A 24,164-nucleotide genomic window follows, 5' to 3' on the forward strand; every position below is an offset into this window, starting at 1 on the left:
CATTTAAAATTGTATTTAAAGAAAAAGCCTTGACAAAACAGCAGGGCTCTATTTCAGTATTAACTAAAGAAAAAAAGACAGCAACAGCTGACATCAAATCTTTGCTGAGCCTAAAGATAATCATAAATAAATAACATAGTGAAAATAAATATATTGCAGTGTTTAAAACAGCAGCATCCAACCGTCTCTAATCATAAAAAACGACAAGCCGGCTCGTTCGTGACAGACACATCACTAGATCATGAGCTACATGAGGAGAACAGTCCGAGCACCAGTTATTGTTCACCATAAAGCACACACCTCCTCCCTTACTCCTCCCCGAGTTGACAGTCCGGTCCTGGTGAAAAATAGAGAGACAATGGCAGAGTCCGGGATCATTGCGCCATCTTCAAATTGTAATCTTTGAGCACCTGATAAAGTGCTTGTTAAGTCCGACAATTTCCCTAAAGCATGGACAAAGCCGCTGTCACAGCTGGGACTCCCCTCTCTCTGCATGATGTGTTCCACACCGTGTGTTATCTGAGCTGCTGTCACACTGCAGCTCTATCTGCTCCTGCAGTGGAGAGCCTGTCTGGATCAGCTGTGCCGTAACACTGAGTTTCCACTCAGTGCAGAACATGTAGAACTACATCTTTGCCTTTTCGCATGGTCAAAATCCTCACTAGTATTACGGGAGCAACTTCGGGACAAATGTAGTGTTGTGATTCATTTGTGTTTCCAGATGAAATGCGAGCCTTAGCGTTGACAGCCCTATTTGAATACATTATGATGTTTTGTGGAATACAGCAATAAAATGAATTCCCATGGTAATGACTCTGGTCTGTGTTCAGGGGAGTGTTGACAACTGCTGGCACTGCAGAGTAACGTTCTGATAGGCGGTGCTTGTATTTTTACTATCTGTGTTATCATGCCAACTCAAATACAATGATACGCTCGTAAATAACAGTCCCAATGATTTTATAGTGGGACGCCTGTCCATTTGTTGGGCCTTCCCTTTGTGTTGATATCCTGGCTCTAACACGCCCTCTCTCGTGGAGTTATAGCCGTAGGATCGGAGCAGCTTGGTATGCAAATCACGGCAACGTGCTGTGATTGGGGAGTCGTGTTGTCATGAAATAGTGCCTTCTTTGCAAACATCAGCCATTTTCATGGCTTTTAATGACCTGTCTAAAACTACAAGATATGAAGATGTATTGATATTTTCTGTCTGCAGGGTGATGGGGCAGGACAGGACACCAGCAGGCAGATGGCCTCTCTGCTCAGGTCTCTGGCTGAGGAAATAGAAACGGGGAAGCAGGAGGTTCGCTCCACCCACATGAAGAGAGACTTCATCATGAACAGACTGCCCCCCCACAGCCAGGAGGACCTGCTGACACCATGTGAGCTCATGTTCAATCTAGTGTTGTCAATGGATTTATTCTAGAAATGTATGAGATTAATTACATCATACACTGAATCAAATACATTATTAAATGAATTAAGTTAATGGTTTAACATGCAACAACATACAGTTATTATAATATTTATAACCCTTTTTTAATACAGCGCTTTTCACAATAATTAAAACACACTTAACATTGATAATTTAGAAGATCACTTTATTACAAACTTTAAGCAGTGTTCTTGGACAGCCCTTAAAGAGGCTCTATTATGCTTTTTGAGGTTTTCCCTCTTCCTGCATGTGAATGGTCTGCAAAGGCTAAAATCCCAAATGTCCTTCCCGATGCAGTTTCTCTCCCACTCCCCCCCACCCCCTCTCTGCCTGAAACGCCTCCCTTGAACTCCTTTCAGAATCAGAATACCTTTATTAATCCCACAGAGGGGACATTTACATTGTTACAGCAGAAAAGAGCCAAAGACAGCTTAATGTTACCTAAAGCATGCATACCAAAGTATTAAAGATACAAAAAAATGGTTTTGCTTTGTTTACTTCTGTAACATAGTGACATCAGTATGTACAAATCGGGCTTCTATTGGCCAGCGCTCAAACACATTGTGCATAATAGGCTACGGGGCGGGACCTCTGAGCAGTTAACCAATCACAACAGAGCCAGCCAGCTAACCAATCAGAGTGGGCTCTGGTTTCAGACAGAGGGTGAAAAGAGGTGCTGCAGCACAGGCAGTATGACAACAATAAAGAGCTTTTTGAACACTAGAGCCTGGAGACATGTCACAGGAGAGGCACTAATATGAACCTGGAAATGAGCAGAATAGGGCCCCTTTAAGCTGGCAGTTCGAGATTACATTTGGTGGATTTTAGGAGTATACCAGGGAACACTAACATAAAATAAACATTACCTGATGTGTTATGCGATTATTTGCGTTACATTTTAAAGTGTTATTTTGTAAATCATTAATTAACTGCAATGAAGTAATTCATTTGACAGCTGTAATAGACAGTGGACTGTGTACTGTGTGCGCTTTTATAGAATTGTGTGTGTGTGTGTGTGTGTGTGTGTGTGTGTGTGTGTGTGTGTGTGTGTGTGTGTGTGTGTGTGTGTGTGTGTGTGTGTGTGTGTGTGTGTGTCACAGCTGGAAGGATTCCTGCCCTGGAGGATACAGTATGTCTGATGCACAAAGACCACATGGTGATAACAGTGGAGCCCAGCCAGGAGAGAACGGTAAGTCCACCAGCAGTCTGACATCCTGATAACACAACAGATTGGATTCAATGACATGCTCAGCTGTGTGTGTGTGTGTGTGTGTGTTTCAGGATGAGGCCTCAGAGATGGTAGTCTTTGTCTTACATTCTTTGAAGAACCAGAGGGAGAACCACATGATGGGTGAAAGTGGTGATGAAGAAGAGGAAGAGGACATTTCCAGGGTAAGCTGTGACTCAGCTGTTCCGTCCTTCACTTCTTTAAAGGATAGCTGCATGCTCTCTATACTTCTCATGTGATACAACATTTCAGAGGGACTGATCACTTCTTGCAGCTTCTCTTTTACCGTTGCAATCTTTTGATGTAAGTCTTTCTCTCCAAAAGTGTTAAAATAAATGTTTAAGCCACTCACTGTTGTAGTTAAATGTTCACTTTGACTGCATCCCTGTTGCTAAGGTTACTCTTATCTTAGATACAGGCTAATATTATGTAAAAACAAACACCTTTCAGTGTATTTAGAAAGGTATGTATGCATATGTATATTTTTCTTTGTATATATTTGTATTCTCTGGGATGGTGAGAAGCACAATTTCGACCCCCCTGTCTGTATTAGAAAAATAGAGGAATTGACAATAAAGTTGACTCTGACATTTGTAAAGGGTGGGGGGTGGGGGGTTACACTGTCTTATTCTGTGCTAATAGATGCAGCACCCTGTCTTTAAGCTATAGTACTGTACTGGCAATGCACCGTCCTTGATGAGTGTGACTTTTGTGTTGTGTGTGTGCAGGGCCTGCAGTTCCCCCTGTCCCACCTGCAAGCGCTGCTGCAGCTGCAGAAGGCGGAGCAGCTGACTGTGGATCAGCTGCAGCTGCCCACAGCGGAGGAGAAGTGCAGTCTGGTGCTGGCTCTGTGGAGCGAGAGCCTGCTGGAGGTGCTATAGCAAACCACATTAAATCCACATCTGTTGATCTTTATAAATAATAAATATTTCTCTCTGTCTTATTAATGGCTCGCCCTGAATAAAGATGTCACACCTCCGGGAGTGGAAAGTCATTTTTATTCTTAATAGCAATGCTAATTAGTTCAACAGCTGCTCCATTTAGATCCAAATCTTCAGTAAATCTTTGTTTCTGCAATTGAGAGCACAAGTCTTGATGTCAGGTCCCTTCTAGCCTCTTTTCCTCCGTTGCACAACATCTTGTACTCTATACAAACTCTTGTTCAGCAAATATAATGTACTGTGTGCCTGCATTAAACAAATTATCCGCATCTACTACAGCTCTTTCTGTCAAGTATAATATATACATTGTGATCTCTGACTGAAAACTGTTCATCCCTTGACAGAAACATTTATTTATTTAATTCTTTATTTGTTTATTTGATAGGCACAGAGTAAAAAATCTGTGTTAAAAACGCAAAATGTGAATATGGCAGAGCCAGCAAAAATGTATAAACCGCTAGCCTCTTGGCAGGTAAAATGTAACATAAACAAAGAAATGTAAGAGGTCATCAACTAATCTCGTTTAACTGAAATATAAACTCATAGAGACAACAGACAAGAGTTAAATACTATAAAAGATACCTTTTAATGACAGAACAGGTTTCACTTTCCTACATTTAGATGTGTGCATTTTCAGCCTGAAGTATTAGGCTGTTCAATGATAAATCACTTTTCATGTCCTCCAAGGTGATACCCAACACCATTTCTTCTCTAACAAGAGGAGCCAGTTGGTAGATTTTGGTTACGGTCGACTGTAACAAGTTGTTGACGGTCCAAAAACTGGGTTTTTGTTGGGGACTTAAATGTTAAATGTTGTTGCAGTTGGCATCACTGTTAATTGTATTGAGTCATTATTCGCACTCTTTCTTCGTTTTACCAACATTCCTCGGCAGTGTATTTTTTAAGAAGAGCTGAGTTTGTAGTTTAAAAAGTGAATAAAGTTCAGGAAAATGTCTCGATACAGACACGTGACTAACACTCAATAACAACTGTGTAAAAACATGTTTTGAGTGGCTGTGAGGGAATAAAAGAATCCCACACTTACAAAATAAAGACAATTGGATTAGGGTAAGGGTTGTGTTGCATCATATATTACATGTAAGCTTTATGTGTATTAATAGAGATAAATTAGTCAATAGTAGTAGCCCACTATAACAAGGCCTTTCATTTTCTCAGCTGACTGCACTGAGAAAAGGAGGGTCAGAGGTTTGATCCCCAGCCCCTGCAGTCTACATGTCTCAGTGTCCTTAGGCAACATACTAAACCTAATTTCCGGGAGCGGTTGATAACACTACAGTATACGTTATTAATTTGATTAATTTTGTTTCTAAGAGTAACAATCATATCGTTAAAAAAGCACATGAAATCATTACTACTGAGTGCTATGGGAATAGAAGGCTCAGTCGAGCTGTGGCTCTCTGTCAGCCTGGCTACAGTGCTGAAAAGAAATCTTGCATTATTCTTATTCTCATCTATTAATGAAGAGTAGTAAGCTGCTCTCGCTTTACGCAGTGCTTTCTTATATTCATTGAGAGTAATATGCCAACTTAAACGAGATTCTTCAAGTTTAGTGGAACGCCATATCCTTTCAAGTTGTCTCGACTTTTGCTTTATTTTGCGGGTTTCGGCATTATGCCATGGAGCTAATCTATGTTGTTTTATGTTCTTCTTTTTCAAAGGAGCAACAGAGTCTAATTTTATTTGCAGCGCATCTGTAGCACTATCAACAACATGATCAATTTGGGGTGGTGTACATTTTGTATAAGTCTCCTCCCTTACCTGCAGACATGCTATCGAGTTAAGTATTGGTGGAATCTCTTCCTTAAATGTGGCTATAGCACTAACAGATAGGTTTCTGCTGCAGGAGCTTTTGACTAATGCTTTGTAGTCTAGTAACAGTACTTCAAAAGTTACTAAGAAATGGTCGGATAAAGCAGGATTATGCGGTTCGACTAATAGTTGCTCAATTTCAATACCATAAGTCAGAACAAGGTCGAGAGTGTGATTATAGCAGTGGGTTGGTTTATTTACACTCTGACAGAAACCAATATAATCTAATATAGAGTTAAATGCAACAGTAAGGCTATTTTTATCATCGTCAACATGAATATTAAAGTCACCTACGATAATTACTTTATCTGTTTTAAGTACCAAAGTTGATAAAAACTGGTGCACGGTACACTGTAACAAATAAGATTGGCTGCAAAGTTTTCCAGGTCGAATGCGTAAGACTAAAAACAAGGCTTTCAAAGGAGGTATAATTACATTTTGGTTTAGTATTGATAAGTAAACTTGAGTCTTGAAAAGTACAAGTCCCTCAAAATTGTAATCAAGTACAGTAGGCCTACTTGAGTAACTCTACTTAGTTACTTTACACCACTGCTTGCATGGCTGCCTCTGTATGAATGGGTTTATGTGGACGCAGACTAGGAAAGTGCTATATTAATGCAGTCAATTTAAAAAAATTAACTCATATTCAAGCATTCTTTGTTCAGGTTTTTCCCGGTACCCTGATTTGTTCTTCCAATCGATTCTTCATCCATCTAACCACTGACAACTGTCGATCGACACTTCTCACACGTCCATTTAAGAGAGTGTCCTGAACGTACTGGGCTCATTTCTCCTGAGTATAGTGTGACGCTCCCTCGGTCAGAGGGCAGCCTGTAACTGCTGAGGGTTGTGTGGGAACTAGCCTACAGACAGTTAACCTTGACCACATGTTCCAACACTCCAAATGGAGCCTGTAATGATAACCCGGCGTAATGACTGACTCCCTCTCAGAGGAATGCACTATGGATTTACGCCGCTGTCGTTTTGTTTTTAGGGGGTAACTTTTTGGTGACATTAACTTCAACATGATCATATGTTTCAATTGTAGAGTTTAATACCACTGCAATAAACTCACTCCTATTTAGCAATGACTTCAGTCTGCAGGTCCTACTGTTAATACTATCTTGTAAAAAAAGTGATTCATACCATAATGCGAGTATAGGGAGGCGAGGAAGTATACTGACATTCCTCTGTGGAGGAAACTGTTAGACATGTCATGACATCAGTACTGACAGATTTGCATGGTTTTGTAACAAGGTATAAATCACCAAGAAGGGAGGTTTTGGTAATGGCTAAATTAGAGAGTGCAGGATTTTTAGTGACCCAAACTTTAGACATGTTTTTCTTTACATAGTAACCACCTTCCTTTATGACCTGACTGAAACAAAAATGTCTCATTAATCAATCTGCAGAGGTGGAAGAGGTACTTAGATATTTTACTTAATAAAAAATGCATTGTATAAATAAATACCTTTAATAAAGGTAAAGTACTGCATTTTTTGTAAATATAAAAACAGTACAAAAGTATAAGCATCAAAATATACTTGAAGTACAAAAACTAGTTATGCAGAATGGCCATTTTTGGAATAATATATATTTGATCAGTGATTTAATTAATTATCAAACATTTAAATTTTGCAGCTATAGGTACATTTGACTTGAATGACTTTTTGTGCTGCCATGTATTTAAATCCACCCTAAAACACAGTGTTGGAAGAAATACTCAGAACCTTTACTTAAGTAAAAGTATAATACTATGGTTTGAAAATACTCCACTACAAGTGAAAGTCCTGATTTAAAATGTTTTACTTGAGTAAAAGTACAAAAGTATCAGCATCAAAATATACTTAAAGTACAAAAAGTAAAAGTACTTATTCTGCACAATGACCCATTTCAGAATAATATAAAGTATAGAAGTATTATCACCCAAACGTACTTAAAGTATGAAAGTAAATGTACTCGTTATGCAGAATCTTTTTTTCACAGTTTTTTATTATTATGGTTATTATATGATCCGGTTTTCATTACTAACAAATACATGTAAGAGCATTTTAGCATTGATACAGAAAATACTGTGTCGACTGCATTATAACATATCAGCATATCATGTGTTTAAGTGAGATGTGGAGATACAAAGATTTCAAAAAAGGTAATTAAGTACAATACTTGAGTAGATGTACTTAATTACTGATGATTTATATTGTTGTATTACTATAATTAACCTGCAAAGTAACTAGTAATTAATGTTGTGAAATGAATGAAGGGGAGTCAAAATAATACAAATTGCTTTTTAAATAGCTTTTTGTAGTAGAAGTACAAAGTAGCATCAACTGGACATACTCAAGTATGGTACAAGTATCTTATTGTACTTCACTAGGTACTTCGGCAGGGAAATTAATTTAAAGCTCCCATGTCATGGCCATTTCTACTGATCATAATTCCATTGTTGAGGTCTACTAAAATAGATTTATATTGTGCAATTTTCCAAACTCACATTGGTTTCTAATACAGCATCTCTGTATAGTATGTGTATTCACTCTCTGTCCTAAACGGCTTGTTGGAGCTCCTGCCCCCCCCCCTCCCTCACAGCCGAAGTAAAAAAAATAAGTGTGGGTTGATATTGAGTAAGAAAAAGGTTTATAAAGCTGTGAGAATGGGTCTGCGGAGAGCATTTCTCCGCGATCCCAACTCGTCTATTACCAGCGTTCAGGGAGCGCTATGCAAGTCAATGGGACTCCCTGTTAGTTAGCCAAGGGATCCTGGTTTGAGAGGTGCTCCGCGGATTAGTCCATTTGGGCCAATCCGGTCATTTGTTGTTGATTTGGGTGTTCACACGTCAAAGAACCCAGGAAGCAAACAATGGAAAAAGAGAAATCTCCAACGAGGCGTTCTGGGGCAGCATAGACAGGTATTTTCTGTGTTAGAGTTTTACTCGCTACAGGGTGTACTTCGAGGGTGTTTACATGCAGAAAAAGCTACATAACACACAAGGGGACGGGTAATATCTTCTGCTAAATTATGAACCATGCAGATCTCTCAGGTCTTCAGGGACTGGTCAGCTTTCTGTCCCCAGAGTCAGAACTAAACATGGAAAAGCATTGTTCAGTTATTATGCTCCAAATATCTGGAACAAACGANCTCTATAAAGGCAGATCAGGAGAGCTAGATCTGATCGATATGGACATAAACGCGAGTGAAGTGTAACCGGACGCGAGAGAGAGATCAGATCAGCTGCTGAGTCTGACGGAGACACGCAGCTCTGCATGATCCCCTGAAGCTCCGCCCACTGTTTAGCGAGCTGCATGAGAAACTGACCGGCTGTCAGGAGAGAGAGGGAGGGAGAGAGAGAGAGAGAGAGAGAGAGAGAGAGAGAAAGAGGGAGGGAGAGAGAGAGACAGAGAGAGAGAGAGAGGGAGAGAGGAAAAGAGAGGATCCGTTTCTCCCGTGTTATTATTCAAAGTTAATGTAAACTTTTGAATAATGTACTTCATCTACTACAAGTAGTTTGTTTGAATGTAATAATTATGTTGTTTGTGTAATCATTTATTGAAAAATGAATCTGAACTTTTCGATTAGGATGTTAGGATTATAAACTGAAGCAATATAAAAATGAGCACCATTAACTGAGTTTTAAACATCAGCATATCCGGTCATAGTCCGGAAATTACCTGCTAACGGAAACTCTGCTACACAATTCTTATTATTATTATTGAAACATGACCGGTAAGTTTCAAATTTGTCCGATAAAATTAATTCTGTTCGGACATTTGACCAGCGAGAAAAAATCCTAGCGGAAACCCTGGTGTACACATGTAAATCATGAGTCAAAACAGGGCTACATTTGATTGAATTATAAAAGGTATATGTGGTCAAATGAGCCGTTTGGGCCGTTTGAGCCGAGGCAAATGATCCGGCTCTTGAATTCCCATCCCTATCATGATCGGATGCCGGCCTTTCTATCTGCCGAGGGTTTGTGACATTGGCTGTGCTGACAGCAGTATATGTTCTCCTGCACTCTGACAACAACACAGCACTGGCCAAGCTGTATGGGGTTATCAACAGGATAGAAACTTCAGACGCTTAATAATTCAGAATTGATGTTAATTAAAGTTAAAAAAAAACTCTGAATTCACCTAGCATTTATCATGCATTTATTTACCACACCTGCAGCCCTAATTACAATTAAAAACAGCAACAGGTGTGTTTTCCAAGTTAGATCATACATAACATTATCTTTCAATCCAATTGAAATAATCTACAAATCTTAGTTTTGAGTCTGTTAATCTGTGGCTAACTAACATTAGGTAGACCCTGTCATCTTAATAAATGATACTGTTGGAGCAATTTTCATTGAGTTATTATTGTCTGATAGTTAGGCTTGATGATAATATAAATTAGATTAAACTCACCGTCTAAAGGTATTTTTGTGAGTCATACTATGGTTTTCAAATGTATTAATTTAAGGCTCACTTATTATTTGTTATGTGCGTCAGTATCACGTGCATGGCTATATGCCTATATATGGTAGATTGATAGGACACAGCTGGGGTTGATGAGACGGGGAAGCGGGAAAAGTCTTTTGACCGTGTTCTTTTTGTTCTTTTGGACACTGTTAACTTTGATTTAGTATGAAGCGAAGAAATGTGTCCTGCTGTTTATATGCCGTCTGGACTAACGAATAAAGCTCATCTGATTCAACCACGTTCTCAGCTAATTTGTTTGGAAACAAAGAGAGGCGCGTGAAAACCCACAACCCCGATAGAGGTGGCTATTAAATTGTAGACAAAGATTCAAACGCCACCACAGATACTTAATTGTTGTGTCACAGTAATCCAAACCATCAGTTTTACCAGTAAGAATCTTCTGGGCATCCCTCCTCTCAGGCTGACTTCCCTCTTGCTGCGGTCCGACAGCACACTGGGAAACACGTCCAGCAGCAGATCTCCCCACGACCTGAGGAGAGGACAGCGGGGGAAGAAGAAAGGTGAGAGACAGTGTTTTCAGCCACATCAAAGGGGGAGAAATACACAGCGAGTTCTTCTTAACTGAGATGCTAAACATGTCTTATGTGCACTGGTTGACCAATTGCACATTATACGCTTTCCTTGTGTTTTACGTGTGTAACGACAGTAATGCGTGTTGGTTTCTAAACGCTGACAAACACACATCAACTGTGCCGACATCAGTGGTGGAATGTAAATCAAGGACATTTACTCAAGTACTGTACTTGTGTAAAACTTTGAGGTACTTAAGTACTTTCACATAACTGTACTAAATGTTGTGCTTTAACCTCCACTTCATTTATTTTACAGTATTAGTTACAGCACTAGTTACTAACTTATATTCTTATTTATCGGAATTAAACGGAATATGAATAAACTAATAAGTAATGAGATAGTATTTAACATTAAACTACCCGGCAGTACATAAAGTTATTAATATGAGCTCTCATTAAAAGGATGTACACATGAAGAGAAGAGAAACAATAGTTTAATATGAATTCAACTGAAATCGGCCAACTACATAATGAGTACTATAAATATATTTTGATGCTAATCCTTGTGTACTTTTACTGGATTATGATTCTGAATGTTGGACTTTTACAAGTAATAGCGTATTTTAACACTGTAGTAATACTACTGTTAGTACTACTTCCACCTCTGGTTGACCCGATGTAAAAGAGTAGGAGCGCTCATACATTCTCTGATAGGTGCTGAGGGTCAGGTGGGTGGAGTGCCCCCCCCCCGCTGGTGTGCTGGCCTGATGGATGGTTCCTCTGGGGAAGTACAGAAGATCTCCTGCCTGGGGAGGGAGGAGACGACTCAGACAGACAGACACATGTGACTCTGTTTTTACAGCAACACGTTATTTTGTTCATATGTTGTGTTAGAATACATATATTGTAAATATAGAAGGAACGTAACATCTTTCAACTCATTCATTGCTGTTATATCATTGTTTTTCTTAATGTCTGCATCTATTAGCTTTTAATCGTGCTTGTGTGTCTTTTTTGTGCTTAAGGGTCTGCATTGATTTGCATCTATTGTGCATACAGTATATGTTTTCATATGTGAGCTTATGTGCTTTTGTATGGATTACTTTGATGTCAGAAAGGGAACCAAGGGACTGCAGATGAACACGTGCCTCCATGGCTAAATGTGGCACATGTTTTTGATGGTTTACATCAAATGTTCACCGTACCTTTTCAAATAAGAAAATATAGATGTATATATCTTTACCTTCAGTGTAATTTCATGTGAGGGGCTGCCGATCCTCTCCTCTGACTCCACGCAGTACTCTGCTGCCAGAGGAACGGTGGGGTTGTAGAGGAGCCAGTTCTTCTGTCCCTCCAGCTGCAGGATGAACACCTGGACAAAGAGCAGCCCATCAGGTTATGTAGAGGGAAATGTAGTTACTGAGACGGTGCATTCTGTTCCTATTCACACGTTCAATCGTATCATCAATTGCTTAGGTTAGTGTAGAGCAGGGGGGCCTCACCTCCTCCTGTGAAGCGCAAATGCGGCGCATTATTAGTGTAAGCGTGCCACAGTTTATCCGCCATTTAGTCCACTAGCACTCCCCCCCCGCCCTGTATACTTTGGGGAATAAAGTTTGCTTTTTACACAAGCTGGCTTTCTGCTGCTGAATTCAGAGTGTGTACCTCAACGTCATCATAGTGAGCTGGGAGGCCCTGTGACTCCTGAGGTGTGATGTAGACGTTTGATCCCACCAAGCCTCCGAAGAAACACTCCAGCTTCTCCTGAATCTTCCACAGCTCATCCTGACAACACACAGGTGAAAACAAGGTGAGGGCCGCTGCTGACAGACCATCACTCAACTGTCTGATCTGACACTTCACATCCACATCTATATCTGGGATAAACCCCAAACAAATCTCTAATATTCCACAAGAAGTTGCTGCTTTGGTCGTCTCAATCCATCGGAAGTTAGAACAGTTAGTTGTTTCATGCAGCTTTAAGAAATGGGTTCCTTATTGATGGACTAACATTAGCAGTAGCATCATTAAAGTCTGCACAAGACATAAAGCCATGCCTTCCTCTCTGCTGGAAGCTGCTCACCTTGAACCTCTGCGGCTGGTGGAACTGGATGGTGGCCTTATTCTGAGTAAAGCTCTTGTTGAGGACGCTGCTCTTAACTTTCCCCTGCTTGTTGAGATCTTTTTTCTTGCCGTTGATGCAGCGAACCACGTTGACGTCCGTGTAGTATTCGAGGTCGTTGGAACAGAGGCTCTGCAGGTCGGAGAGCTGGAACAGAGACTGGTAGTAGGGGGCTGTGGTGGGGTCAGACCTCTGCAGGTGGAGGGGCTTCTTCTCCCAGTACTCGCTGAAGAACTGCTCCGGCCCCATGGGCTGGATGAGGCTCTCAAACAGGCTGCTGGGGCTGAGGAAGCTCAGGGGGGAGCGGGTGGGGCTGTGCTCGACCCTGCTCTGTTTAGGGAGCAGCTCCTCCTCGCTGCTCCGTCTCTTCACCGGCTTCTCTTTGCTCCTCTTTGGCATTTTAATCTGAAACATGATTCAAAGAATATCATCAGTGAGATAACCTTACTGCCGCCACATTTTTTATTTCATTTAAACTTTTAGAAAACTGCAACCACTTGCACACTTTTTAAAATGTATATTGTATAAAATATTTAGTATTTTTTATATTCTGCCTTCTTTAGATACTCTATAGATATATGTAATTCTACTGTTGATATATACAGTAGTGATGTTACATATTGCGCCGAGGCTTCGGAGCGTGTGTCGAGTAACCCCCGAAGCTTTTTGTGAAGCTTGTATCGAGGCTTGTATCGTTTTGGGCCAGTGACGTCACAAGCTTCGGGGGTTACTCGACACACGCTCCGAAGCCTCGGCGCAATATGTNTTCACCGTTTATCCTTTTAGTGTCCCCCAAAACACCGTGTGTAATGAAACATTCCTTAGTGATGTTTTATTTGAGAACAATGTAAAATCACGAATTATTATGATTATGTAATTAACTTTAGAACAATCACGTAGGAAAAAAAAATAAATTAACAATTAGTTGTATCTAGTATGACTTGCGTACAAGTATTTTTCCATTCTTTGAGCTTTCCAATCAACTGTGTTTTCACGTTTTACAACGTAAGAAATTTTATTCCTCTGTACTTCCAAAAAAAGGAGTGTACAAGTGATTATGTCAAGTAGTATAATTGCATTCCATTGGGACACCAATAATTATAGGAGTTGTGAAGGTCGTAATGTATTCCACGTATGCTTTTCCAGTTGGTCTACCTGCTCTTCACGTAGCTCTGCATGTCGTAGTTTAGGTGCTTTTTTTTTCTGGAGATAGGCACTGCTCAATCCACTCCTCCATACTATAGTAAGACCCCCCCGGAGGTCGAAGTTAATCTTAAATGTTTCCATTTTATGCTTTGTAAGTTTGTTTCGTAACGGAAGAAATTTAAATATATTTATAAAACTGACAAGTCAAATCAAGCAATCTGATTGGTCGATAGCGTTTTTGCGGACCTCTTTGATTACAGATTTGAAAACATCGTTGCTTGCTTTAAAAGTTGCACAATTCCTTATGTTAAACCTTCAAAAGTATCTAGATATCCCTGCCATAATGCCAAAGGAACTGCACACTGAATATGTTTTGCCGTTTGATGTCTATGTCTGGACCGCTGCGTCAAAAAGGAGGGCTTCTGCCCAGCTTCTGCCCCGTTACTTCTCCGCTGCTTTCTTGTTCCAGTATGAAAAGCAAACTCAGCCCAACGGTATACTTTTTTTGCGCAGACGCGGAGGGATACTGACTTGTTGTGAAAAGTAATTTACAATTCTACCCGTGGTATACGCTCAGTATATCACGGCTAAGAACCAATCAGATTGCTTGATTTGACTTGTCCGTTTTATAATTCTGTATATTTTTGGGAAAATCTAGTGTATTCATCATTTTCCTACACATTTATTCACTGGTGTCTCTAACCTGCAAGTTGCTCTTTAAGGTCCAATTGAGGGTCTTTATTCATTTGGTTGGCTGAAGTTGTTAACTGCCTGTAAATCAGCAGGTCTTCCTCCTGTAGAGGATCTAATTATTACGTTACAGTTAGAACTCCAACAGAAGTCTCCTGTTTGATTGATTGGTGTGTTTTGGAGCAACAAGTTTGGGGAAAAGTGAAGCCTAACACAAGTGCCATGTCATCATGGCACACAGGATTGCAGGCAAACAGAGTATGTTTGGTTGCTGGCGCATTTGTTACACAGCATTTATGGTAAAAAGCCTATTTCACAGCTATAATTCAACAGAAGGTAATATATTCAATAACTTGTGAAAGCAAAAATCCTTTCATACAGGCTATAGTACAAGTTTGCTTCTTAATACATCTAAAATATTTCCTTTAACATCTAAGGAGTTTTCACACTTAAATTGTTGTGCACTTTCACTATTGGTTTACAGAAGAGCCTGTAGTCTTTTTCTTTAGGGTTATGTGCAACAGGCCAACAAGACGACGTGGATGCCCGAGACTCACTGATACTGCAGGACACCCAAAGTTTCCATGATGACAGAAGAAGAAGACCTAACTGTGACTGATCGGAGGAAGACTGAAGACAGGACAAGGTGGTGCTAAAGTCCACAAAGTAAGAAATAACATTGTTTTGTATGCACTAGTAGTCAACAACTGGCTAATTTGCAACAACAACGACGATGATGAGGAGCTTCCTAAACCCATCTGTGCAGAGGAAGTTCTTCTTGCGTTGGTGTGTTTGTGAAGCTCCTCACACACCCAGAGGAATCTCCGAGCATAAATCAAGACGGGCAAGAAAGACCCTGACAAACCATGATATTGTGAACTTTACTTTGGGGCTTTAATAAAATGGACTCAATGCAACTTGATCCGGTTATCTCTCAGATACTTTACCCTCAGTACCCTCAGTACCCTCAGGGTTAACATGAAACTTCTTAAACACTGATTCCACTGCAGGTCTCAAATCAAATGCTTCCAGTCATTTTCTCCACAACAGGTCTGAGTGCTCTGGATAACTGGAAGCACTTCAGAATGGATTGTACTGCTTACTCACTGCAACATATGTCTAACAATGCTACAGGTGAATAAAACAAATACAAATAAATATCACCATAAAACCTTGGTTGATAAATGTAGACTGGTGACTCAATATGAATAGGGGAAACTAACATGCAATGCATGCATACAGTAGGCGTCACCACTTTGCATTAGTTTTCCTTTTTTAACCTCTAAGTTGCCAAAGGGATAAGATGAGTTCTTTAATAATTAATAATGGCTAAATATAATAGTCAAGCACCTCACAAAAAAGCAGCTTTCTGAAAGAATAGTGTATTTTGTTTTTTACACACGCTGGATAAATCAAATGTTGAATGCTGCAGAACACAGAGCTGTGCTGTGAGTTTTAACGCTTTGTTCATTGTTAGAAAAGTGTACAACAACCACACTGCTGTATCATGTTCATTGTCATCTTAACTATTATGTGATGTTAGCCTAGGACTGTGAGGCCTTCACTGTCAGTACTCCCAACACACTGGCCTTTCTTTTATAACAATATCAAACATTTCCTTTGGTGATGGTGAATAAAGAGTGTTAGAGATGTAGGCTGTCTGGTTCTTTGAAACATTCTCATTGTCCTCTGCTATTATAGAAGACACCTTTCTCTATTGTTGGTGCCCAGACTAGTCAAACAGATTCAGCTAAACACCGCCATCTAGCGGGTAAGTGAAATCATTACATCTTCAAAAAGAGGGACATTATTCTCCCGGAGTTTAATGCTGAAAGAACAGTTATTAACTCTAATGACGTAAATAATCATTTAATTATTGTTTGAGAAGCCGCACCATTAAAGTCTGAAAAGTACCACTATTGTGGATTCATATTTTTGTCCCTAAAAGTTTTAAATCTGATTTTGAGGTGATATTATTCTATGGATTCTAAAGTCAAGTATGAATTTTGAACCCATACTTCAAAGCTAACACAGACGAAGTATCCTAAATATAAAAATAAAGAGAATAGAAACAAGTTAAAAATATCCGTACTCCTCTCTCTGCAGGTTTGATTGGAACTATTTCCTGCTGAAGAAATAGTCCCTCCTCACAAATCCCATTTTGACCTTAGTTTACACTCACTGGACAATGTTATAATGTCGCTTCTTTATTTGCAACAAAATCGCTTTGATTCTGTTATCATACAGATGTGTATTTTATTATCACATATTTATAAAAAGTAAATAAGTACACCATTCAAACAATCCCTCAAAACTCACGATTCACTCTTGCCTTTAACTCCTCCTAACCCCTCGCCCTTATTCCACCTAGTTTAGCACTTTTTACTTTTGCTGTTATTTTCTTTGTTATTTACTTGCTTGTAAAGCGCTTTGAGCACCAGGAAAAGCACTATATAAATGTAATGTATTATTATTATTATTATTAGCAGAGCAGTAATACTTCCAAAAGAGAACTCAAAATATCAGCTGTAGGCACACATGGGAAAAGGAAAACAAACATATTGTCTTGACAAACAGAGTTAGAGATGCATCATGTGACATATTTCATCATGGCCTGCTGAGGAACTGTGATAGGACTCAGTAATTTCCATAATGTCACTGTTGAGACTAATATAATTCATAGAGTATTTTCTTTCATAATATCCAGTTGTGTTTTTTTGCTTGACAGGGAATGGCAAAATGTTAACCATGTTAAACGATTGATATGTTGGCTCTAAAATGACTTTTTTCCATGAGAGATAGCTGGCTGATAGCTGTCCAAGTCAATTAATATTATTGTTTGATTAAAAAAAGCACTTAATTAACAGGTTATATGTCCGGCAGTGGCTCAGTCAGTAGGGGTTGTGAGCCGTAGGGTCGCCGGTTCAAGTCCCCGACCAGACCTAAATATGGAGTGTGGACTGCTACTTGGAGAGGTCCCAGTTCACCTCCTGCCTTGAGCAAGGCACCGGACAAAATAGTTTGTACAGCAACCACACTTATATTAACCTGCACTCTCTTCCCAATACAACTGGACATAAAAAAAAGAATTACACACAAATTACACAGAAGGAACTACAAAGTAGAATTTGTTGTTTTTTGCTAAAACACGTAGTGAACCATATTGTTGCAAATATCAAAATCAAGGTGTTTGATTTGAAACAGTGTGATACCTGGCTACACTGACCATACTATGTTATCCTCATAATGGTAACATTATTGTTCAATATCCAGGAACAGTTAGTCACAGTTTCTGGTGACTGTGTCAGAAACCATGTTCTTTATTATCTTGAATTTCGCTTCACCTGTAACAAAATGGCAAAAAACAGCAACATAAGAACATTTAGTTTAGTCAACTAATTCAATATAAATACACAGAATGTATAAAGACAAGGTATAAGAAAACTCCCCTCGTGCAGCGTGAGGGTAGAAAGCATTGTGAGTTATCCATTCACATTGTCCCTGGCCATAGACCTCAAAAATAATACAGGCTTTATGATAAACAAGCTCAACAAAAACAACATAATGAATCTCAAGGTTGGAACACAATAACAACAAACACAATATTAAATATAAAAAGAATGAAAAAAAGACAGAAGATTAAAAATGTAGCTAAAAGTAACTTACTTTTACAGAAAACAGTAATACATTTTATATGATTTTTTTAAAGATAAAACAAAAAACTGCAAAAAAACGAAGACAAAATAATACAGTGAATTACAATATTTACCACAGGCCTCAGAAATCCCTTTATTAATCCTAAAGAGGGGATACAGTTACAGCAAAGGGACAGTATAGAGACAAAGATAGAAACAGTATTTAGTCAAGTGAACAGTGTTTAGTAAAGTGAGCACACATATTATACATTAAGATAATTACACATGTCAAGTATAAAAAGGTAAGTACCAGCATTATAACAAATAAGTAAAACAAGTAGAATGTAATGAAGTAGCTGCAGAATGACAGTAGTAAATACCATATTTCCTAGTGTAACGTATATTGCTTAGTTAGGTTACGACATTGTTGTTCCAGGTGTTGGGTATTGCAAAACGAATAAGCTGCCAGAAGTTACATTTAAACATAGTATATCGTTTATGCATCATAAGGCTCACCTAGATAGCTAACCTGCAAGAGCCGGCTGCCCATGATATGTAATAGTATATCATAGTACCACCATCCTCTCAGCAGCGCCCCCTGCCGTCACACTTCCCACACTGATCCGGAGCTGGAAGCAGTTTCCAGTCGGACATATTTAATGAAACACAGCTCGGTTCACGTGGGCACTGTGCTGCAGAAGAGGTGAGTGTTGTCAAAGACTAACCTCACATTATTCTGTCACTTTCTGCTTATGGAGTAACAGTGTCCGACATGTTTCCTTGTTTATAGCGCGAAATTATTACCAACAACTCCTTCATTCTCGGCTTCATTAGAGCTGACAGACGAGTGAAAGCTTACATGATGTTGATCTGTTATTACTTTCTCTAGTCTGGCTAGGAACCTACTTTTATAGTTTATTTTGTGTCGTTAGAAAATAAAGTTCCCGTATTGGTCTGAGAAGTGTCGCTTGATAATGCCGCACTCTTTAATTGTTGTTATCCAACTGTAATATTGTTAGTGTTTTTTACATAGTGCAGGCAAATGCGTAACAAGCATCACAGTAGCCGCTTTCACACCAAGTACGATCTATCAATTAGATTTATGATTATAAAATTATAAAAGTAGGGTAGACATGTGGATATTATCCGGCTGAACAAAACGTGATCTGTCTCTTCAATTTGTGTCAACCACAGACCTTATTTCGAGCTATTTTCCAAAATCCTATGCATTGCATTGGTTTTTGTCGAAGGAACCAGAAGTGGTAAAATGCTAACTTACTTCCGAGTTTTACGGGGCGTGGTTTGGAATTCGCCCAGCCAATCAGAAATTGGAACTTTTTTCTCCCAGGAAAGTACCTGCTCTCTAGCAGGGACTGAAAAGGGGGCAAAAGTTCTCATGAACTAAGTTCTCTTTTTGGTGTGAACCTGAACGCATGAAAGCGCCTAGTGTCACACTACTTTCAGTCCAAAGTAGCCCTAAATAATATCTATAGGCTACCATCATAATACCTGGTTTCCGGAAGTTTAATTGCCATTCATATTCTGATTTCAGGATTTTGATTATTAGCAATAATGTTGTTAGTATTCAAGATAGACCTACCAAATATGTGAGACTGTGAAACGAGGTTATGTGTATGTGCTCCAGTAGTCCTGCCTATAGTATAATAACCTTGCTTTAAGAAAAACACTTTAAATGTATAGGTGTTTCATGCGCTTTTAAAATATGTATCTAGTACAAAGTCTTTTTTATTTCCCTTTTCTTGCTCCGAATCACACGTATTATGGTCACTATTCTATATACTATATCTAGTTAGATTATATTATGTTTTATTAATCCAAAATTAGAAAACTGTTTTGTCAGATCAGCATGTTAACGTTGCACCTGAGTTAAAAAAAAAAATTAAAACACTAAATGTATACTGTATAATATTAGTGATGGCGAGATGTGTCAAAGTGTTTAAAACAGTTCTCAATGAGTAAAGCCTTAGAATAACTCTAAACAACGAACATAAAATCCTATTTTCATGTTAACAATATTGTATTTATTCCGGTTTAATGATTGTGATTGAAAAGCCTAAGGAGGCTGGTAAACATTGCAAAGAGTGATTTGTATTCCTTAATAATATTCGTAAACTCAACCATGTTGTAGCCTGAGAAAGGCTAAACCATATCAAAGAATACATTTATTAACTACATTATCACATTTAGCTGTAGCTTTTATAAACAAACAAAAAGACGTATTGTTCAGTCGTTGNACCTGGCGGAGAAAGGTTGTGGAGCCTCCGTTGATATGCCGTTGTAAATGGCTTGATGGAAAGCAGGTGTGTAGTCGGGGAGGATGCACAGCTGATTGCAGCAGGTGAGTGGAGGTTGAGCCGGGAGCCAGGAGTGACAGCCACCACGCACACACAAACAACACAGACAGGGGGAAACAAACAAACACAAAGGAGACGGCTGGAGTAGCACAGCCACCACAGCGTTACCTAATGCAACTCCACACTACGTATTACGGTGCCGTGTAACGGAGGGGAGAGAGAGCAGCGAAAGGGGGGAGAGAAATGTAATACGGTTTCTTGATAAAGCTGTGGAGTGGAGACGGAGTATGTGCTGCAGGGAGGTGGAGTGCACAACGCACCCAGGAACGAACGCTAGCTCCGGTCCTTTTCCCGTGAGGGAAACTGTGGACTCGATGCCTTGACAGGCTTGAGTTTGTGCAACCTGCACAAACACAAGCTCACCATGATTTACAAATGGTGAAATGCAATGTAAAATTACCGAAAAAATACCAGCTCACTAAATCACAACCGCTCAAACCAACTACAAACTACTATCGCGGATTGGGCAGAGAACGAGTCCGAGAAAGTTAACTCCCCCATGTGACGTAATATGATGCGTTTGACGTATGACGTTAAAAAAAAGCAGTTTTTAGTAGCAGAGCTCAAAACGGCCCCATTTCCTCTGAATTCCTGCCCTTATGTCTTGTAAAACATATCAAATCCTGCATTAACATTTTTAATTGTAATTTTCAGGCAAGGTTAAGCATAAATGTAGTAAAAAAAAAAACTCTGCAAGTTGCTCTTTAAATGTCAGTATAACTCCATGAGTTTGTGTTGGCCTGAGGTAGGCTAGGAGCAAATGGTAATCTGAGGTGAAAAAAAGACATGTGCAGGATCTCCACCAGAGGGCACCATGACAATACAAATAAATGGTATTTTATGTGCAAATGGGGAGATTTTTGAAATATGTATTGATGAGTTCAAATGAAAGAAAAGACTGGTGTGGTTAATGTTCTGTTAACAATACTTTTAACAAGCAGTAGCTGTATACTGAATATTGTACTGAGAAAACAACAATAATACCTAACTTCGAACTTCCCAATAAATACAAATATCAACATTTTGGCCACATCATTTAGGCTTTTGTACACCATTGGGAAAAAAGGACAACTTCGGTGAACATGGTGGTGGGATGCATTCATTTCATTCTTCCAAATGTTTTTGTTCATCAGTATAACTAAAACAAGAAGAGAGAAGAAAGCACAAAAATAAATGTGACATTCCACTTATCACTAAGAGGACTTCTCTTACATACACTGAAAAAAACTGAACCGTTGACTTGAATTAAGTTTAAGTTCTTTAAAAAAGCACATAACTGTATTGAGTTACTTGAAAGCAATAAGTCTAAATCAAAAATATGTTCAAAATAGGTTCAACTTAATATCATTGCTTTCAACTAACTTAATCAAGGTATGTGAAATGTGTTGATGTAATACATTTAATTAATGTCAACATTTCAGTTATTTCAGTAGAGCATTGCTTATCTAACCTCCATTGGCTCAACTCTGTGGTGCAGAGATACCCATCTTAGTGTCAGCAGGTCAGCAACCACAATGAACGTTGTGTGTTTTTGTACTTTTATTGTAAGTGCACAAAATAATTGTCAAACAAATATTAAGATGCAAGGGGAAGAACACAGAAGGACCCCCGACAAACATCAAAATGTATTCCTTTCATTTTGTGTGTGGTCCAGTTAAATTGAATTAAATTGAGAGGTGTTTTAATTGGTGCACCCACTAAATTGCTCCCTCAGAATGTAGAGTCCTGACATCCAAAACAACAAGAAGAAACAGTTGTTGTACTCCTTATTGAGACTCAGGAGGTGTAGAAGTGCACAGTGTGTCCTGGGGAGAGTTTCCTCCACAGCTGGAGCAATGTTCATCCATCAACACTGACAGCCTGCAGAAAGTGATAGCCAGACTATTACAGCCAATGCAAATAAATGGACTGATTACTCTCTTATGAAAGCTGCCTTCAGGAGCGCGAGGAACATTTTCCCTCCGCTCCATAGGCGTGATTAACCAAGTTGTAAAGTGTAAGTTAGATATAGACAGACAGTGACTGATTGCAGAATATAATTATTAAATAAACGTTTGCATCGTCATTAATGGGGCGACAAGATATATTTTATTCTTGCTGTACAGAATTAGGGCATTGTATAGAAGTACTGGGTTTTATAAAAGGATTAAATAGGATGTATAAAACACTTTGTATGTGGTGTTGAATGTATTTAAGCAGTGATCATACTGCAGATTTCAAAACGTGATGTTCTTCATGGACATGTACGTAGAAGCAGAATAAAACATTAAACATTGAACTCGAAACCTGGATAGAGCAATCCACAGTGCTCTGGCAGAGAATCCTCAGACTACAGGTGCTGCAAAGCACACACCTAACAAGATTGTATTATATAAATGATTATCATCATAAAAATGTATTGACCTGTTTAATTTATTGTCTGAGCTGTAAATACAGAGTATAGCCATAGCGTAAAGAAGAGTTACACACCCAGATGTTCACTTTCTGATAAAACGCACAAAATTTGAGCCTGTCCAAGATAAATGTTTTCCCAAATCTTAAAGCAAAAATCCTGAATTTGAAAAACTGAAAGTTACAACATTCAAATCCCGTTAGGAAACCACAGAGATCTTCACCACACACACACACACACACACACACACACACACACACACACACACACACACACACACACACAGACACAGACACACACACACAACACGGAGAGGAGGAGAGGGGTGTGCACAGGCCCTAAACAAGTGTTGTTCACTCCCTCAGAGCCATCACACCTGTCACAGCACACAACCCGAGGGCAGAGCTTCTCCATCTCGTCCCATCAATCAGCAAAAGAAAACTACCTTAGAACAGGCTTTAAGCATAATGCTGTGTTTACCATATTTTAAGTGGTGTTTAATGGTTTCAACAATCACAACAAGTCAATTAGCCTGTAAAGTTGTCTTGTATAGAAATTTATAAATTATGATTGTCATACAATATAATCTCTATTTGGTGAATCCATCAGTTCTTTTTTAACTTAATCCCCTTTTTTTGATTTTACCATTTTAATGCTAAGGCACCATGCACGGCTGGAAATATGTGGTGTGTGCACGAGTCCCTTCTCAGACGAGGCCTCACCCAATGTGGTGCACAAGCACACAGACTGTCTAGGAAATCACATATCAGAAGCCTTCTCCATCTCGTCTCCACGTTTTACAACTCCACAAAATAGAAATTCTATCAACTTTCAGTAATAGTTGGTTTTTACAATAAGTCAGGATGTTGTCTGACACCAGCGGTTTTAAGTGCTTGCTTCGTTCTTCACATATGGGTCTATAAATGTAATTTTTATCGGCCTGCAAGTGTCACTTCTGTGAGATACCATCTTAATCAAGAGTATTATTATGCTGTCAGCCATTGAATATAATCCACTCTATTTGGTGGATATCCATCAGTTCTGGTTTTTACCATATATTGCCTTGATTACTCGATTTTAATAGCATTCAGACTATGTAGTCAACCATGCACCTTTTTGCAATGGCTGGGCAATTCGCGTGTGGTGTCCAGTGTCTGATGGCAGTGGTGTGTAGTGTGTGGTGGTTCGGTGATGACTGTTGTGTGTGCATTCCTGCGAGATGCGAGTGTGTTGTGTGTGTGTGTGTGTACGTCGTGTCGTGTGGTGTGTGGCTGTGTGTGTGTGGTGTGTGTTCGGTGTGAGAGAGAGAGAGAAGAGAGAGAGAGCAAAGAGAGAGAGAGCAGAGAAGAGAGAGGAGAGAGAGAGAGAGAGAGAGAG

At 39.3% G+C, this 24,164-nt stretch overlaps 2 protein-coding genes across 2 annotated transcripts; one reads left to right on the forward strand and one right to left on the reverse strand.

The window, feature by feature from the left end:
* The first annotated feature begins 1,086 nt into the window (after window positions 1-1,086).
* LOC104958354 (bifunctional lysine-specific demethylase and histidyl-hydroxylase MINA-like) lies at window positions 1,087-3,638 on the forward strand. Its single transcript, XM_010786070.1, has 4 exons — window positions 1,087-1,379; window positions 2,533-2,621; window positions 2,714-2,824; window positions 3,389-3,638. Exons 1-4 carry the CDS (start codon window positions 1,247-1,249, stop codon window positions 3,539-3,541), a joined length of 486 nt encoding a protein of 161 aa, XP_010784372.1. The 5' UTR covers window positions 1,087-1,246; the 3' UTR covers window positions 3,542-3,638.
* A 5,580-nt stretch (window positions 3,639-9,218) lies between these two features.
* Window positions 9,219-12,986, reverse strand: riox2 (ribosomal oxygenase 2). The gene is made up of 6 exons (XM_010786093.1): window positions 12,511-12,986; window positions 12,093-12,212; window positions 11,671-11,799; window positions 11,130-11,233; window positions 10,270-10,384; window positions 9,219-9,230 (listed from the first exon to the last, which is right to left on the reverse strand). The coding sequence occupies exons 1-6, from the start codon at window positions 12,961-12,963 to the stop codon at window positions 9,219-9,221; spliced, it is 933 nt and encodes a 310-aa protein (XP_010784395.1). The 5' UTR covers window positions 12,964-12,986.
* Between the last annotated feature and the right edge of the window lie 11,178 nt (window positions 12,987-24,164).

This window comes from Notothenia coriiceps, unplaced genomic scaffold (assembly GCF_000735185.1).
Source record: "Notothenia coriiceps isolate Sejong01 unplaced genomic scaffold, NC01 NC01_scaffold00028797, whole genome shotgun sequence".
Taxonomy (NCBI): Eukaryota; Metazoa; Chordata; class Actinopteri; order Perciformes; family Nototheniidae; genus Notothenia; species Notothenia coriiceps.

Excerpts from the sequence above, each read along its gene's own strand:
- riox2 (XM_010786093.1), bottom strand. The coding sequence starts at position 12,963 with ATGTTTCAGATTAAAATGCCAAAGAGGAGCAAAGAGAAGCCGGTGAAG. Across the intron at positions 11,800-12,092 it reads CTCACTATGATGACGTTGAG|GTGTTCATCCTGCAGCTGGA; the intron begins GTACACACTCTG and ends CTCTTTGTCCAG. Across the intron at positions 10,385-11,129 it reads CTCAGCACCTATCAGAGAAT|GTCGTGGGGAGATCTGCTGC; the intron begins GTATGAGCGCTC and ends TCCTCTCCTCAG.
- LOC104958354 (XM_010786070.1), top strand. The coding sequence starts at position 1,247 with ATGGCCTCTCTGCTCAGGTCTCTGGCTGAGGAAATAGAAACGGGGAAG. Across the intron at positions 1,380-2,532 it reads GGAGGACCTGCTGACACCAT|CTGGAAGGATTCCTGCCCTG; the intron begins GTGAGCTCATGT and ends TGTGTGTCACAG. Across the intron at positions 2,622-2,713 it reads AGCCCAGCCAGGAGAGAACG|GATGAGGCCTCAGAGATGGT; the intron begins GTAAGTCCACCA and ends TGTGTGTTTCAG.